The sequence below is a fragment of the Aquila chrysaetos genome, chromosome Z, assembly GCF_900496995.4.
Source record: "Aquila chrysaetos chrysaetos chromosome Z, bAquChr1.4, whole genome shotgun sequence".
In the NCBI taxonomy this organism is placed as follows: Eukaryota; Metazoa; Chordata; class Aves; order Accipitriformes; family Accipitridae; genus Aquila; species Aquila chrysaetos.
Genome location: NC_044030.1, coordinates 46620055 through 46637578, shown reverse-complemented (window position 1 = coordinate 46637578; position 17524 = coordinate 46620055). Strand labels below are relative to the sequence as shown.

The 17524-nt window shown below is 53.5% G+C and overlaps 1 protein-coding gene across 2 annotated transcripts; it reads left to right on the top strand.

Moving 5' to 3' along the window:
• The first annotated feature begins 904 nt into the window (after positions 1 to 904).
• On the top strand, positions 905 to 16663 carry KLF9 (Kruppel like factor 9). 2 transcript variants are annotated; one of them, XM_030004285.2, is made up of 3 exons: positions 905 to 991; positions 1543 to 1929; positions 15443 to 16663. In XM_030004285.2, exons 2-3 carry the CDS (start codon positions 1554 to 1556, stop codon positions 15673 to 15675), a joined length of 609 nt encoding a protein of 202 aa, XP_029860145.1. In that variant the 5' UTR covers positions 905 to 991; positions 1543 to 1553; the 3' UTR covers positions 15676 to 16663. The 2 variants fall into 2 exon arrangements, with proteins under 2 accessions (XP_029860145.1, XP_029860144.1); XM_030004284.2 differs by lacking the exon at positions 905 to 991 and having other exon boundaries at positions 1147 to 1929.
• The last annotated feature ends 861 nt before the right edge of the window (positions 16664 to 17524 follow it).

Below are 17524 nucleotides of genomic sequence, written 5' to 3'. Positions count from 1 at the left end.
CGGCTGCCCACCGGACGGCGGCCCCGTCGGCGGGGCCGCGGGGGGGGGGGCTGGAGGGTCTCCCTCTGCACACCCCCCCACCCGTTTTCACTGAACGTGAGGGAACTGCGTGGCTCGGCGATGACGTTCCGACGATGAAATGTATAACGGCACCCGGTTTCTCCGCGGGGGGGGGGGGGGGGGGGGGCGCTTCGCGGGGCGGCCGGGCTCCCCCTTCCCGCACAGGGCCGGTCCTCCCGCCGTCTGCCCGCAGGGCCCGGGGAGCCCCGTTCCGAGGCCGGGCGGGCAGCGTCGTCCCGCGGGGCGGGGGCGCCGCGGGCATGGGGGGCGGAGGGGGGAGCCGGTTCCGGTTCGCGCCTCCCTCGGCCACCGACACCCCGCTCGGGAGGGGCCTTCCCGCGCCGCCCCACCCGCCGGGCTCCGGCTCCGGCACCGGCACCGGCACACCGGCTCCGGCACCGGCTCCGGCAGGGGCAGGGGCGCGCGCTGCCCCGCCGCTCCCCGCGGGGCGGTGGGCGGGCCCGGGCGGGTCGCGGGCGCCCGCCGCGTTTGCAAGTGTTGCGCACCCGTCGGAACCTCGCGCTGATTGGCGGGGGCCTCGCCAGTGACATCAGCCGGCTCACTTTCCATTGGCCGGCCCGTTGCTGGGACCGTAGGGCTTCCAGGGAGGCACTTAACCCGCTCGGCGCCGCGCAGCCCCGCCGCCCCGGCCCGGCCCCGCCGCCCCGGCCCGGCCCCGCCCCGCCGGCCCGCGGCGGCGGCGGCCGCCGAGGAGCGGAGGCGGCCGGCGGCGCGGCGCGCCCCCGGGGGCGGGGCGGGGAGGCGCGGCGGCCCGCCCCCGCCCCGCTCCGGCGGCGCCCTTTTAAGCGGGCGCGGCGGGGCGCCCGGAGTAGCACGCGGCCTGGGGAGGGAGCGCGGAGATTGGCGAGGCGGCCGCCCGGAGGACACACCCCCCCTAGAAAAGCAGCGCTGTGAGTGGCGGGGGGAGAAGGTAAACAGAGCCGGCCGGCCCTGCCCGTTGACCAATCGGGGGGGCGGGAGGGGGGTCCGAAACTGACGTGATGGGACTCGGCGCGGCCGTCCCCAGGGCAGGAGCACGCGGGCGGCGCGCGGCGCGGGGGGCGCGGCGGCGGCGGCGGCGGCAGCGGCGCGGCGGGCGGTCTCCTCTCCCCCGGCCCCCGCGCCGGACCCGGGCCGGCCGCGCGGGCGGCGGGCGGCGCTCCCCCCCGCCGGCTGCGCGCCGCCCCCGGGGGGCGGCGGTGAGGGACCTGCCCGGCGCCCCGCTATTTATCTCCCCCCCCACCACCCCCCCCCGCCCCCTTCTCCTCCCCGCCGCCGCTCTTCCCCGCGCCGCAGAGATCCCGCGCCACGGGCGGGCCATGGCTGGCGGCGGCGCGGCCGGCCCGGCGGGCGCGCACTGAGGGTGCCCGGAGCCCCCGCCGTCGGGGCGCGGCCGCACCATGTCGGCCGTCGCCTACGTGGACTTCGTGGCGGCGCAGTGCCTGGTCTCCATCTCTAACCGCTCCGCCGTGCCCGAGGCAGCGCGGCTGAAGATGCCGGGCGAAGGGGAGGCGGCCCGGGAGCTGCGCGACCCCCGCGACGCCTGGAAGGACTACTGCGCTCTGCTGGCCATCGCCAAGAGCCTGCTGGAGCTGAACAAGTACCGGCCGCTGCCCGCCCCCTCCGTCTGCAGCGACAGCGTGGAGAGCCCCGACGAGGACGCGGCCTCCGACAGCGACGCGGCCACCGAGCCGGGCTCCAGCCCGCCCCGCAGCCCGCCGCCGGGGCCGCCCCCCCGCCTGCGCGCCGCCGGGGCCGCCCCCAAGGGGAAGCTGGCGGCCGAGAAGCGGCACAAGTGCCCCTACAGCGGCTGCGGCAAGGTCTACGGCAAGTCATCCCACCTCAAGGCGCACTACCGTGTGCACACAGGTCAGCGGCGGCGGGAGGCGGCGGGAGGCGAGGCGGGGGGAGGCGGGAGGGAGCGAGCGCTTGTCCTCGGGTGAACCCGGCCGGCGGCGCGCCCGGCGGCGCCGCGCGCCTCCGCCACCCTGCCTTTCCGCTTTGGGGTTGGTTTTTTCTTTTTTTTTCTTTTTTTTTTTTTTTCGCTTTCTCCTTAAACACTCCCCCCCGCCCCCCTCCCCGCTTTTTTTGTTTTTGGGGTTTTTTTTTTGTTTTTTGGGTTTTTTTCCCTCCCTCCCTCCCCCCTTTTCTTCCTCTCCCTTCCCTCCCCGCCGCGGTGCCGGACTGGCGGCCCGGGTCCGGCGGGAGTGGGCAGCTGCCCCGGGCGGGGCTGCGGCAGCGCCTCCCGCCGCTCCCGGCCTGCCGCCCGCCCGGCCGGGAGCCCGCCCGTCCCCCGCCGGCAGCGCGGGGCGGGCGGCAGCTGCCGGCCGCCGGGGAGCGGAGTGAACTTCGGCGTGGCCGGCCGGGGGACGCCGAGCCCCCCTCGGGGCGTCGGTGCGGTAAACCGCCGGGAATCGCGTCTTCCGCCCCGTGGTGTAGGCGGGCGAGCGCCTTGCACCGGGGCAGGACGTGGCACGTATTCCCCGACGGAGCCGGGGCCAGGACGCAGCCCGCCCGCCCGCCGCTGCTCCTGCCCTCGGAACCCGCGTTCCGCTCCCCGCGCCGCGCCGCCGGCGTTCGCGGAGCCTTCTCCGAGCTCTGCTGCGTGGCGGGGGCGCCGGGCGGCCCGGGGCCGGGGTGGCGGGGCGCGGCGGAGCCGGGGGTGGGCGGAGGCGCCCGCCTCGCAGCGCGGCGAGCCGCACCTCCGGGTTTTGCTGGCACGCCCCCCCGCCCCAGCCCCGCGGCAGCCGAGGGACCCGCGGGGCCGGAGGGGCAAACTTGCGATGCCCCGCAAAAAAAAAAAAAACCGGCGTCGGCCCCAGGCGGGGGCTGCCGGTGGAGCAGACCGCCGCCGGGGAGCCGGCTGACGCTCCAAGCCGTGCCGGCGCTGCCCCCGGCGCGGCTCCTCCGGCCGGGGGAGATGCGGGCGCCCTCCGCAGGTGACGGGCCCCTGCGCTGCCCAGCTGTCCCTGGCCGTATCGGTTATCGCGACCCAGCTTCGGCGTGGCCCACGGGGGCTTCATTCATCAGGCTGCCCGCGCCCCGGCCCCGGCCCTCGCCCGGGCGCTTCGGAGGGTGGGGCAACATGGAAACCTACGGATGAAAAATATCTGCTGCCGCAATTGGCATTTCCTCCGGCTCTGCGTAAGCGCTAAGGGGACAGCGACGGCAGACTTTTCTGTTTGTCGGTGTGTTTTTAAGCCCCCTAGTGCAAGCGGCTGAATAAAAAAGCCTGCGCGTGTCTGAGTCGCAGTTGGGGTCATGGCGCAGTACGCGGGGCTGCTTAAAAATTGCTCTAAATTAAAGGGTTGTGCGCTAGCACGGGAAGGAGCAGGTCAAAGGAGACGAACGCTGCCAACACTTAATTTCAAGTGCTTCGCATCTGTTGATGGCAGTTCTTTTCTGGATTTTGTCTGTTGGCAGTGACGGTAAGTGGTGAAGTACAAAACAAGTTTATCACCCGAGGAACGTACCACGAGGCATTGCTGTAGTGTTTAAGGCAGCCCGGGTAGGGCACGGCCACACCTGAGCTCCAGCTAAGCTTCCGTTGCTCTGGCTTGCTTGTGTGCCTAGGTGTACATGCTCTGCAGGGGAGGAGACCCGGCGCTGGTTGCCTACCTGTGCCCTGCTGGCAGATCTGCTGGGCGTTTAGCTCGAGAGGTCAGGGGGAGGAGGAGGAGGAGGATTACTGGATGTGGCTCAGCTGTGAGCTCTGTCGTTGGACAGTTAAGACTGTCTCTGTGAGCCGGGAAAGAGGATGGTCAGTGGTGACCCTGTACTGACCTCAGGACCGGTGCCAGGGATTGTTGTGTTACCGGCTCAAAGACTGCAGCTCTGATGCTCTTTTGGAGGCTAAATGTAACTGATGCCTGGCAAAATGTTGGCTGATAAGTGACAAAGAAAATGCATTAGCATCGTTTCCACTTAATACCCCATGCTCAGAGATCCACCCCGATATGGGAACGAAAATAGACATCGGCTGGGGTAGCGTTCTGGGTGATGACATGTAAATTAATGTACTGTACAACCCACACGGCTTGCTGTAAGCAGTAGTGTTATAATAAGTACCTCCTGAAGTGGCGTGAGGTTTAGCATGTGCTGCTCACAAGTGGGTGGCCTTAGCTCCAAGTATGAGAAGTTTGACTCAGACGTGCTGATGTACCGTCACGGTAGTTCTGTGTGATTAAAACCACTGCAGACATCTAGCAGTAATGAACTTTCAGAGCTTCCTAATGTGAACAGTTAATTGTAGGTAAGTGAAATGCTAAACGATACTGCCGATGTTAATTATTTTTATAGATGGCAGAACAATTCCTTAGCAACAGTGGGATTCAGTGGGACCTCTGGAGTTATTCATAACTGCGTATTGCAGAGCGTTAATGTTCCCTCCTTAGTACCATTTCCTTTCCTTTCTTTTTTTCCCAGGTAATTTCTCTGTCATGTATCTGAGCCCCTTGAATTGCTTTCATCTACCTGCCATTTTTCATCGGGCCACCAACTGGGTTTCTTACTGCTGGGTAGCCTTTAGTGGAAGTAGGCACGCAGCCACCAGTAGAAGCTTCCTGGTCTTAAATTTTTAATATAAAATCCCAGTCTCTCTATCTTGGAAAATGGATTTCCACTCACACCCATGAGCTTGCTTGTAGCCACAGCTCTCTTTACTCACAGATACTAACCAAGCAAGTTGGAAAGCTCTGGATACTGCTCTGTGTGATGTGTAATGGTGGGAACCTAAAAACTCACCAGATCGTCTTTGGTAAGCTAATGCAAAGCCAGAAATGAAATACCAACTAAAGGTAGAAGAGTAGAAGACCAGAACCTTGATGCTCAGAGGTTAGAGGTCTGTATCTTATTAATGATTCTTTAAACTTGTTAGTTCAAAGGCATTCCGTATTTCAGAGACTAAAAATATCTGTATAGCTGTTTGCTTGAAGTTTGGGCCTTTGATGATGGCTCTAGTTCAGTTTCCAGAAGACCCAAAATAGCCATCCATCAGAAATTGTCTTCTGCGATGATCTTAACAGAAAAAGGTCAGCGAGTGTCATTGCGCATCCTACTTGTGCAAACAGCCCCCTTGCTTGTGCTGCCAATCCCACTGAACTCAGCCTGACTTAGTATATCAGGATTTGTAGGAGGAAGCCAAGGAAGTCTGAACTCTGCCCCTTCCTGGGGGGATAGTCCTTTCATTCCTCGCCAGGCCCCTGGTGTTTCTGCGATACGATCAGGCCCTTCTTCATTCTGTCATGTATGTGTACCTACATTGAAAACATATTAACTTGCAAAGGCCCAGGGATACAAGGAGAAGCATATCACTGAAACTGAGCTATTGCCTCCCCTGTCCCTTCGCTACCATCCAAAAGTAACTTGGCATTTATTATTTAAGTTCTGGTGTCTTGAGCAGGAAGAGCGTTACAGGTAAGGTTGTTCTGCGTGAGCTGTTTCCAGTAGCATCTCTGAGGTGCGTGGCACTTGGTGTGGGAGAGAAAAGACGGCTTTATCCCCGAAGGCTCACAAGCCAAAAGCTGTTTGTCAGGAAGGCAGGCGGAGGGATAGCTGTACAACATGACCACAACTTAGGTTTCGCCATCCCTTGTGGGATGGTATTGTGGGAGTATAGGACACACAAGTGCTGGTGAAGTTTGGCGGTGGCAGGAGAGATTATGAGTGGTGTGTCTGCTTGGGAGTCTTGAGCATTGAGATGGCATGACCAAGTCTTGAACACTTTCCCTACAGAGCGTAGAAGGCGGCCCAGACACATTGGCAAGGCACACACGAGACCGGAGCCCTGGAAGCAGTGCAGTGGTCAGGAGAAGGCAAGGGACTCAGCTGACCAAGCAAGTGACAAGCAACAGCAGCTATGCAGGGAGTTACTTTGAAAATGCACAGACTTCTCTAAATAGGTAGTTTTAGAGATTTGATTATGGCTGGTAATGCGCAGGGTTATTACTAGCCTCAAAGATGCCGGGGGGTGGGGGGAGCAGCTTAACAGAGAGGGATGTGCAGGCTGCGGGGTTTCCAGGGAAAGTAAAGGCATATGAGAGTAAACAAGCAATCTCAGTCAGAAGGCCTGGGCCGGGAGCGTGGATCAAAGGGCAAGATACCGACAGGGAGAAGGAGAGAAACTGGTGGGAGAAACAAACTTTAAGAAATGTGCACTTGCTATGATGGTGTGAATATAAGCCAATTAAAGGGCATGTGGCTGCTGAGAGCAGATCCTCCCGGTCAGGAAAGAGGGACAGAGAAGGTACCGTAAAGCTAGTTTGTGAGATGGCTCCTCCTACAGGACCTGTAGGAGTTTACTTGCCTGGGGAGGCAAATCCCAGATGCTTCTCAACACGTGGTGCTGCGGATCAATGGGAAGTCCATGTCTGCATCAGGTACCCTGAATTAGGAGGTTAGACACTGTGATGGGTTGACCCTGGCTGGATGCCAGGTGCCCACCAAAGCTGCTCTATCACTCCCCTCCTCAGTTGGACAGGGGAGAGAAGATAGAACAAAAGGCTCATGGATCGAGATAAGGACGAGGGAGAGATCACTAAACCAGTTACTCTCATGGGCAAAACAGACTCGACTTAGGGAAAATTGATTTATTGCCAATCAGCCAGAGCAGGGTAATGAGAAATAAAACCAAATCTCAGAACACCTTCCCTCCACCCCTCCCTTCTTCCCAGGTACAGCTTCACTCCTGAATTCTCTACCTACCCCCCACAGTGGCACAGGGGGACAGGGAATGGGGGTTGTGGTCGGTTCATCACATGTTGTCTCTGCTGCTTCATCCTCTTCAGGGGCAGGACTCATCACACTCTTCCCCTGCTCCGGCGTGGGGTCCTCCCTGGGCTGCAGGTGGATATCTGCTCCACCGTGGACCTCTATGGGCTGCAGGGGGACAGCCTGCCTCACCATGGTCTTCCCCACAGGCTGCAGGGGAATCTCGGCTCCGGCGCCTGGAGCATCTCCTCCCCCTCCTTCTTCACTGACCTTGGTGTCTGCAGGGTTGTTTCTCTTAACATGTTATCATTCCTCTCTGTGGCTGCAGTTTCTGTGCCGCCACAACTTTTTTTCCTTCTTAAATCTGTTCTCCCAGAGGCACTACCACTGTCACTGATGGGCTCGGCCTTGGCCAGCAGTGGGTCCGTCTTGGAGCCAGCTGGCCTTGGCTCTGTCAGACATGGGGGAAGCCTCTGGCACCTTCTCACAGAAGCCACCCACCCCTGTAGCCCACCCACTACCAAAACCTTGCCACACAAACCTAATACAGACACACAAAAACCAAATGGGTGAGAAGTTCTCCGTCTTCAGCTAGGCTTTTCAGCCAACTGCATCCTTGTGTAGACCGGATCCAAACAATACCAGGAGTTTTGTTACATCGGGCAGCTGCTGCAGCCTTGAGCTCTCCTGGCATTTGGCTCTCACCGGTGTTTGGTAGCAGGGCTGTAGGCAGAGGCGTGGACCTGTAGGTTGGCGGTCTGCACAGTGAAGCTGAGGAGCATTTCTCGTAGAAAGGAAAGATAAGTGCTGCAGCTGCCTAATGCTGCAATCTAGATACCACAGCGTTGATCCAGCCCCTGCATCAGTTTTGTTTTGACTGTGCTGCTTTGTTTTTTGTGTTCTAGATTATCACTAGCTCAACAGACTGTACAGATGTTGATATGTTGACAAGCCTCTGGTCACCGGGAGCTTTTTTGGGTATTTTGTGGGAGTATAATCTGAAATTTAGCATTTTAAGCCCCTCTTATCCAGCTTATGCGATGTTATTTTGCCAGATCCTTTAGAGTAAGACTGAAGAGCAGAAAATGGAGCCAGCAGGACATTTTTTCCTAAATTCAGACCTCCATCTGAACACCTATTCTCAAGGGTTAATGCAAATGTGCAAATTGCTGGAGTTCTAATGAGCATGTTTCCAGGTCTGGGAGAAGCACGATCATACTGACTGGAAGCCTTGCCAGCTGAGTAAGGTAGGCAAAAATCCTCCAGATTAAGTTCAATTTTGCCTGACTCCTTGTTGTCTTTTTTTTTTTCTCCTAAAAAATAAAAACTTTAAGCAGGTGTATGTGTCACAGTGGGAAAGCACTCCAGAAAGGTTTGTATGTTAATTGAGTCAACGTAAAGAAGTGCACATGTAGGACAGAAGCAGTAAGCAGGCATCACCCATAAGAATGTGACTCCTGCTTCCAGATGGATGTATTGAAAATGCAGCTTTACCAAGTTCCTGCACACTGTTGTGCTGTGGCACTGAAGACTGTGTGGTGGGTGTCACCTGCTCTTGCTAGCTTTTGTGTCTTGCAGCCCCAGCTGTTAGGATCCCTGCAGGAATGATCGTTCCCCTTCGTCAGCTGCTGTGCTGTGGGGCAGCTGGCTGCCACTTGTGGCTTTGCACAGCTCCCAGACCTGCAGCTGGAAGAGCAGGGAGGGGCCAAGTTAAGATGGAACGGCCAGAGTCTGAGGTAGTGATGGCAAAGCACACTTCAGATACTCTTTACTTTTGGTAGCATAGTTCACCATCTATATTCAAGTAACAATGACTGTGAATAGCCTGAGAGCACTCTATAAATACCTTAAACTTGAGGGAAGAGTCTGCTGAAATGCTGTGTAATAAATTCGTAGTAAAATAACAAAAGTTGTATTATCTTTCTGAATGCACATAAAATTGCATTCGTCCTTCCCCTGTCAAAGCTGTTTCCCCTTAGCGAGCATTTAGTCATTCAGACAGGGCAGGAGTTTAAACCCAGTGCTCTTCCATCCAGGTAAGTGCCCTAAGCCTCAGGCTAGGAGTCAGTCTCTCTCCATTGCTTGGTTAATATTTAAGTATTACTGCAAAAAGGAGGAAGTTCAAATTGAGATAAGATAGGAAAGGAGAAGAGGTAGGAACTTGTCCCACGTACTCAAGAGTGTACTGCTGAGGGCACTCCTGTCAGCTATGAAAGTGTAGATTTAACTCTCTGGTGAGGTTTGGAGGGGTCTCTCCCAGGTAGCTTCCCTGTCTGGTATATATGTGTGTGTATATATATATATATATATATATATATAAAGGAGGCACAGTCCCCCAAAGAAAGCCATTTGTAAGGCAGGCAGGGAGGGTTGTGATGCTGTGATCTGGCACAGAAGCTGTAAGGATATCCCTTGCATCTGATGCTGTGTTGCCAGGGGGTAACAGCAAGACTGGGTCTCACTGGGATTTAGGCTCCCAGCAGCTCAGCAGTGGTGGGTTTTCGCAGGTGGTTTTGCATCTGGTCTTTTGAAAGAGACTGAAACACCTGCATGTGCAAGCAGCTGTTGAGTGGTGGTTTTGAGGATGTCAGAGCAGTCTAAATACTTGCTGAAAGCAGCATTTTAACACCTGAATCATCCTCTGGTTTTTAGTCCTCAGTGCTGGCAGAATAAACCCCTTGCTGCAACCCATCCATCCGTTGCCTATCCCGTAGGCAGTGTCTGTTTGATCTGTTGCCAGACCGGATGGCCACAGTTTAGGTGTTGCAGAAACCCTTGGTTTAGGCACGTGGTACCTAGCATCCTCACCGCTGATCTCGCTCTGTGCTGTTTCTCAGTGGCATCTGTACCTTGTGGTTGCCACGTGTTTTAATGATCTGGTTTTGGAATATCTCAGAAGAGGAAAAAGGCTGTTTGAAAGGCCTCCGGTCTCTCTGCCCTGAAGTGGATGCAGAGATGTCTGTAAGATCCATCTTCACCAGAGTATCTTGCGTGTGGACACTAAGACAAAATCCAGTGTCCCACAGGAAATTGCTCATTCAGGGTGTGTGGGGCAAGGACCGCACTGGGGCGGGAAAGTGAGAGACCTCTGAGATAGCAGCTATTCTGCAGCAAGGAAGATAGCCTGCTTTTTTTTTTTTTTTTTTGCCTCTTGCAATAAGCTGGACTATGTTCTTGACATCCACATGTAGAACCTGTCGTACTTCATGAGACACTCAAGAGTGGTGGCTGAGTGGGATCACAGAAAAAAAAAAAAAAGAAATGCTTATCAGTGTCATCTCTAAGTCCAGGATTGTGGTTCAGGACCAGTTATTCCTAGAGTACGAAGATTTCTCTGGAAATTTCAAGCTCCAGCAGCCACAGAGGTACAGGAGGATCTTGGAAGATGAAGGTGGGGATTAGATTCTCTCATCTGAACTATGCAGAGCTGGTTATGCCCATCCTGTTTTACTAAGTAGTTTTGCTCTCGCCTGGTGGCAAGGGGTTTTGCTCTTCAGGCTTTCCATATTTGTGTGCTTTCCCTTCTCCCTCTTTCCCGTCAGCTGCTTCAGGTTTCTGGCAGGAGGGGTCAGCCTTGCTGCAGTCCAGCCGGGCTGGGCTGCGGGGTAGGTGCCGCAGGCAGGGTGGATGTCCCTGGAGCAGGAGTTACTGGCTAGCTGGGCAGAGTGTGGGAGCTACGTGCAGACACCACATCCCAGAAGACAAACGCTGAACCGTTTTTCAGTTTTGATACTCAAAATAGTTGCTGCTATGAATACTAGGCAGCACAGTCCTACCATGCACTTGGTGGTCTCATCTTTAATAACATAGGTCAGCCAACGGTGTCTAAGAGGTATCAATTCACGCAGCTGTAGCTATAGTCCATTTGGCTTTCTAGTTAATGTGTGAAGCAGCGTCATTAGCATCATTTGATGGCAGACTGTTGTGTGTTAGCTGGTACTGATGCCAGACTCTGGACTCATGGCTGTATCCAACCTCACTTCTGTGAAGACAGTGTGAGCCTAGCAAACCGTTCATCTTGGCCAGACTTTCGTCCACACCAACAGCAACCTCTGAATATCTTCTGTAAGGCCAGTGCTCAAGGAATTTTAGTAATTAACCTGAAAGTTCATTCCACCACAGAAGTTCAGTGTGCTCCAGGCCTAGTGCATGTCCTGTTACACACCAAGAAATTGCCCAAGTGTGTGATCATAAACTTTGTCTTCAGCTTTTTCAAACACAGTCTTCCCCCGCCCAGAACAAAAAGTGACTCAGAACTTCTCTATCCCTTGTTTATCCAAACAAATTCATCTTTATTAAAGCCACCACGAACTGCAGCTCCTAACTTTGGTCATCCGCATCTAAAGCAGCAATTTGTAGTGAGGAGAGAGATGATGAATTGGGATACTAGTGCTACCTGTACCATTAACGAGTCTGCTAATGCCCAGTCTATATTCTTTTTCAGAAACCCTTGCTGCACAAGACTACAATGTGGGAAAATCCAGAATGTCCCAGGATAGGGCAAAAAAGCTAAGTAATTTACTGTCTATTCAGAATAAAATGGAAATGGAGTAAAATAAAGTGGACCTGCCTCAGGTCACACAAAGCAGCTTGGATACTGAGTTTAAACTCACAGAGAAAGAAGAAACTAACCATTTGTGGTAGAGGGTGAGGAGAAGGAACAGGGAGAAAAGGTCAGGTGAAGCAAGAGAGCAAAGATTGAAAGGATCCGCAATGGCCTTTATATCCATATGGGATTTACAGCAAGCCAGGGCTGCAGGAGTTCTTTAGACTCCAGAGAAGACCTGTGAAGAGCCACTATTAGCTTGTGCTCAGCACAAACTGTATCTCCCACTACATTCCTGGTGGCACACAGGACAAAGAATGGGAATTCTGCAGATGCACCTAGTCCTATAACCTGTAAATCAGTTTCTGTTTCACTTGTTACTTCTGTATGCTGCCCTGGATATATGTATATCTTTTTAAAGACAATTATTTACATCTTGTATCTCTTGTGTTCAGATCCTATCACACATATTTTTAAGGTATTGTGATACACCATTGGCCATTCCTTCATCTCTTGATGGAAATCCCATCTAAGGCATGTCTTAAAACGTAAGTAGCATACTGACACCAAAGGAAACAGTCTATAATAGTACCCTGTTTTGATGGTTCATTCTGCTTGTTTTAAGCTTTAACATTACTACTCCCAAAACTAAAGGGGAAAAATCATATGGAAAAAGTGTTTCTTGAGTGAGACGTGATACAGAAATCCACTCTCTCCAGATGGAGGCAGCACTAGCTTGGATTGCAGCTCAGTGGGCCATTGCAGCCCGGCTGCATAGAGTTGCCAGACCTATTTGCTCAGTGGACTCTTCCACAAATACCTCTGCTGCTTTAAAAAATAGTGTGGCAAATGCAACCAGCAAATCCAGTGACCAGCTTTGCTGAGTGGACAATCACCACATGTCATCCAGCATCTGTACCTTGCCTTAGAAGCCTCCTGGATGCACACTGCACCCCTCCTCTGCACCTACTAAGTCTATTGCGGAAGCACCGTCCCTCTGGGCTGGCATCATCCGTTACAGCTTCGTGACCGAGGGGAGCAGCAGATCTTCGGGCTCGGAGACAACCCCTGAGGGCCTGGAAAAGCTTCCCCCCCTCCCTTGTCTCTCTGCTCTGAGAAGTCTGGAGTTTCATGTGCCCTGGTGCTGGGGATTATGCCTGGCCTACTTTCATATACGTGCTTCCAAAGTGGCTGTGACAGCCTCCGTGGGCTTGTATTGCTGAGGCGGTGAAGCTGTTCTCTGCTACTGTACCTGGGGGCTTGGCGGTGGGCGGCAGGTGCCGCTGGTAGCTCTTGTGCGTCTGGGGGAGCGCAGCCGCTCATCTCCAGCAGCGGTCTCTGCTGCATTTGCCATCCTGGTACACGGCGGCTCTTCCCACCAGTAGCAGGGCATGCCTCTGCCATGCCAGGCTCCCCGTGGCCTCCGGCATGCTCCCTGCGCCAAGCTCCGGGCTGGTTCCCTGGGGAGCGCAGTGCCGAACGTACACAAGGGGTCCTGACCGAACCCTGCCTTTCCCCAAAGCTCTGTGGTTACGCTGCATAACCTAAAAGCACTTTCCCCTGGCACGTGAAATGGGAGCGCGGGGTAGCGATGGTGGAGGTCGCATGACTCCCATCGCATTTCTGAGGGAATTCCAGTAACCAGACTCTATTTTGTCTTCCCGTCCGCAATTCTGGGAAGCAGGGGCAGGGGGGAGCCCAGTTTCTTGAGGGCTGCTTGGGGCCAGATTCAAGATGCTGCTTTTAGGCAGCCAGGCTGGATCCTACTGCGCCTAGGATGTAGGTGCTGCACCCCAAAGACTGTGATCCTTGTTTTCCAGCCTAGGCACCTGGTCTCCCTGTAGTACAGTTAGGCACTTACGCGGGCTGAAGAGCTGTCCTGAGGTAGAGGTTTGGAAATATGGCTTCTGGGGGTGGGGCGGGATGCCTGAGCTGTTCCCACTGCTCCGGGGTGTAAGTGCCTGACATAGAGCCATATAGTAGGTGCCTCCACGCATGCAAGATGTATAGCACTTCTCCCACGTTCCCGGGGGTGAGCTAGAAGGCTGTTCTGCACATCCCACTGCTGCCTGCTTCTGGGAGCTGTGACAGAAACCGTGAGATGGATAGCAAAAGAGCAGCGCAAGTGAAATGCTTGCTTCAGATGCCGAGGGTGGGCGCCGGGCAGGGCAAAGCCAGGGGAGGATGGTGGGCACTGATGCAAGTGCTCTGCGCAGCTTATGGTGCTGATCAGCTGTGTAGCTGCGGTTGTGGCCTTCATGCCCGTGTAAGCCTACGTACTGTTTTAATTAATTTCTTTTAAGCAGGCGGAGGTTGTTCCGGAGGACTTCCAACCATGTCTAAAAGCATACAGCAGGGAGCCAAGAAACCTGTTTATAAAAAAAAATAGACCCGGGTCAGGATGGCTGGCAGCTGTGCCTCCACCGAGCTCGGGCACCAGGCTGGACTGGCTCCCTCTGCATCCTTCTCCCCTCACCGAGGACCAGCATCGCTGCGAGGTGAGGAGGGAAAGTGCAGGGGAAGCAGCCGTGCTGTGGCTGCCCGAGAGGCTGCTGTAACCTGCGCAGTCCGGCTGCAGTTCTGCTGCGCGCTGATGAGTCTGGGATGGAGCAGCCGCCTGTCCGGGAGCACCGTATCGTTAGCAGCCTAAACTGCGAAAATGGCTGCCTTATTTAAAAGAGGCTCACTAGGGCTTTCAGGGCCCGTGGTGTAGCTACATCTCGATGTACCTGGTTTGTCCTCAACCTCCTTGGTCTTTTGGATGACATCTTTGGATGCCACCAGTCACACCACCCAGTGCCCTTTCTCCTCTCTACAGCTCTGCCGCGCTTTCCACTGCTGGTTGTCCTCCTGGTGTCTGGGCTGTTTATTCAAGGCTTTATTTAGCCTTTTGTTACTGCTGTTGTGTCTGGAGAGGACTCCAGGGCACACTTTCTTGTAAATGACTCCTCTTTTTACAGTCCGTAAATGTAAAGCGAGCTCACCTGTTGTGCCTTGATCTTCACAGTACCAAGAAATACTGGAGTTCTTGAGTTTCTTTCCAACTCTTTCAAGCTGAAAAACTCCTGGAATAGTTTTTATGTTTCATGGTTGACTATAAATAGCTGTCACATAGCTGTCGTTTATATTCCCTGCAGGAGACTTAAGAAAGGGAATTGAGACATCAAACTGCAGCGGTGCATGATTTCTGTGACTCAGAGCTTTTGCGTGGACTTAAATGCCTTTGATTTTCATCTGTGCCGTGGACTAGGGTCAGCCTTGCCGGTCAGGAGGTGTTGGGTCTGTGCCTGTAGGCAAAGCCTGTGCAACCCGCAGAGGTGAGCTGCAGGGATGCGGGGTGCCAGGAAGATTACAGTAAGTGCTGTTCAATCCTTACACCCTTGTTTTTAAAAGCAAAGGTGCAGTGTGGTTTAGGTGAAGATGTCTGGTTTGGTTCTTCACTATCGTAGCAAACATTTATACTGATAGAGCTGTGAATAATGAAGTAGTTTTCCTGTCTTCAAACCAGCCATCTAAGCAGCTGAGGGGAGAGCTATACTCTGTGGAGCGGCTTGGATTTCTAGGGGAAGAGAGGAGAGCGGGGCATGGGACTTCTCCCTGCAGCCACAGCGGTTTTACTCTACGTGTTTGCAGCCCCAAGGCTGCACCGCTCTCCCCAGTCCCTCCCCACTCAGTTCTCCCCCGGCTGGAATGACTTGTCCTAGGTGAGAGATTTTTTTTGGCTTCTTTTATAACGGTTACAAATTATTTTATTCAGCAGAATGGAAGTGTCAGAGGAATAATACTGGCACTCCATTCCCAAACCGCCGTAGTGAGCCCGACATGAAAAATGTACAGGCACAGGCAGAGCTCATCTGTTGTTTTGACAGTCTTCGGGGTCATGCAAGGTTCTGCACCAGAGTGCGAGTTTCATGTGGTTGGAGGGGGTTTTGGCTTCTGCTGGAGGTGAGACTGAAACCTGATGAAGCGAGTCATCAACAACTCCGCAGATGCTGGCACCACGGCAGGAAACAAAAGCAGCTTTTTCCCCTCAGGAGCATGTTCCCTGGCTCCTCGGCAAAGGTGGTACGTGCCGGCCTGCATCGCCCCTGCCCCCCTAAATCTCTTCTCTTCATTTCCTCCCCGCAGGCGAGCGACCATTCCCCTGCACATGGCCCGACTGCCTTAAAAAGTTCTCCCGCTCCGACGAGCTCACCCGGCACTACCGAACCCACACCGGCGAGAAGCAGTTTCGGTGCCCCCTCTGCGAGAAGCGGTTCATGCGGAGCGACCACCTGACGAAGCACGCCCGCCGCCACACCGAGTTTCACCCCAGCATGATCAAGCGATCCAAAAAGTGCAGCTCCAGCAGCTCCTTGTGAAGGCAGGGCTGGCCCGGGGAGGGGAGCGGGGGGGAGGCGAGCTGCGGCGAGGACGCAGGCAGTGGTGCCGGTTGTCCTCACCATCCGAAAGCACACATAGCCAACATTAAAAAAAAAAAAAAAAATTAAAATAAAAAGTACTCCATGCCCCTCTCCCCGTACTCCACCTCCCCACCCTGCGCTGGGAAGAGCGGTCTGGAGCAAGTGGACTGCGGGGTGAGAGGAGGGAAGGGATGGCCAGCAGAGGAGGTGGTCACCTCCTCTGATGTAAAGCATTGATGCTGGTGTACATATGTCTGACTGCCATGGTCTGGCCTATGCCACCACAGTAGCGTGACCCCAAGGTCTTTGTGATTGCCGTGTCATGAACATGTTTCGTTGAACAGTGTAATGCTGCTTGTATTTAGAGTTTGTCAAGTAAAACCGCTTTCCAAGTCGCATAAATAACTCTCAGATAGAAACTCCATAGCACATTGTAGAAGTGGGTTTACTTCTGTCTCGGAACTATCCTGCATTTAAAAAGACTGTTAAGAGAAACATTACGTATGTTACTAATAGCGTCTGATTGATATACTGAGATAAGGTGAATTTATACTCAAGAAGGCCCATTAAGTAAAAGGGTCTTTTTATCTTTTCTTTGTATTAACTATACTTTTGAATATAAGCTGCACTTTTCCAGTAAAAACATCTATAATTCAAGAAGATACTTAAAGCAAAAAAACCCCACAACAGCTCAGTCATTTGCTGACCATATGTGTATTTAGCTCTGTTATTCACTTACCTGGAAAAATACAAATCAGCCTAGATAATGTGGTGGGGGCGTGGGAGCAGAAGCATAAGTCTCTCAGTTGATCCTATACTTTTAATCTGTCAATAAATACAGTACTGTACTATAGAAATGCCACTAACAGTGCTTTATTCTGCTGTGTTTTGTTTGAATGGATGCATAACAGCAGCTACCATCTTTATAAACTGCTGCTTTTTTAAAGGCTTTTTCTCTTCCTACACTTGCCTTAAAGATTTATTGTTTTCATACCCTTGCCTAACTCCTGCGGCATCCTATGGGAGTTGTGTGTGCTTACAGAGAGAGTAGACCTTTGCTTAAGAGCACTCTGCTAATGGAAACAGCTGAAGTTACTGTAAGGAGCACTTTGGAAGGGCTCCTGTATCTCTTGATCGCTGTTTCTGTAGAGTATGGGGGAAAACCATGAGCTAATTGGAAATACAGCACGGAGGGTGTGTCGCAATAGTCCTTATGACATAAGCTTCTCTTAGTACTTTGTGTTGTACCCCTATCATGCATGGCACATCGAACACTGATAAAGGCAATATTACTTTTATTTTTAAAATATTTTATGCTCTTTAAGAGGAGCAAAACAATCACTGAAGGAAAACTTTAAGTCGTGGTCATTAGCTGACTATTTCTTTTTTTTTTTATGTTAAAAGCATGAACTGTAAGAGGTTATCGGTGATTTTTTTTTTTTCCCCCTCCCCAGCTGCATAAAGCGGGGAGAATTCTGTTTACATGTTATTTTTTCCAGAAACATTCTTCTCCTATTTGTTTTTCACCCCTTCCTCCAGAAGAGGAATGGGAGGTGCAGCCCTACTATAGAGATTTAGGACCAAATTCATCTCGCGAGTAATCACACTGAAACCCAAAGTGTTTCCACTGCAGATGAATTTAGGTCATCTTGTAAAATTCTGTACATAAAAAATCTTGTTAGTACACCTGCAATTACAATATCTTACTGTTTTACCTGATAAAAAGCTTGCTTCCTAGAAATGAAAATAAAAAAATTAGAGAGTTAGAGTGTTTTCTTCTACAGTTGTATTAGTCTTTCAGCATTAG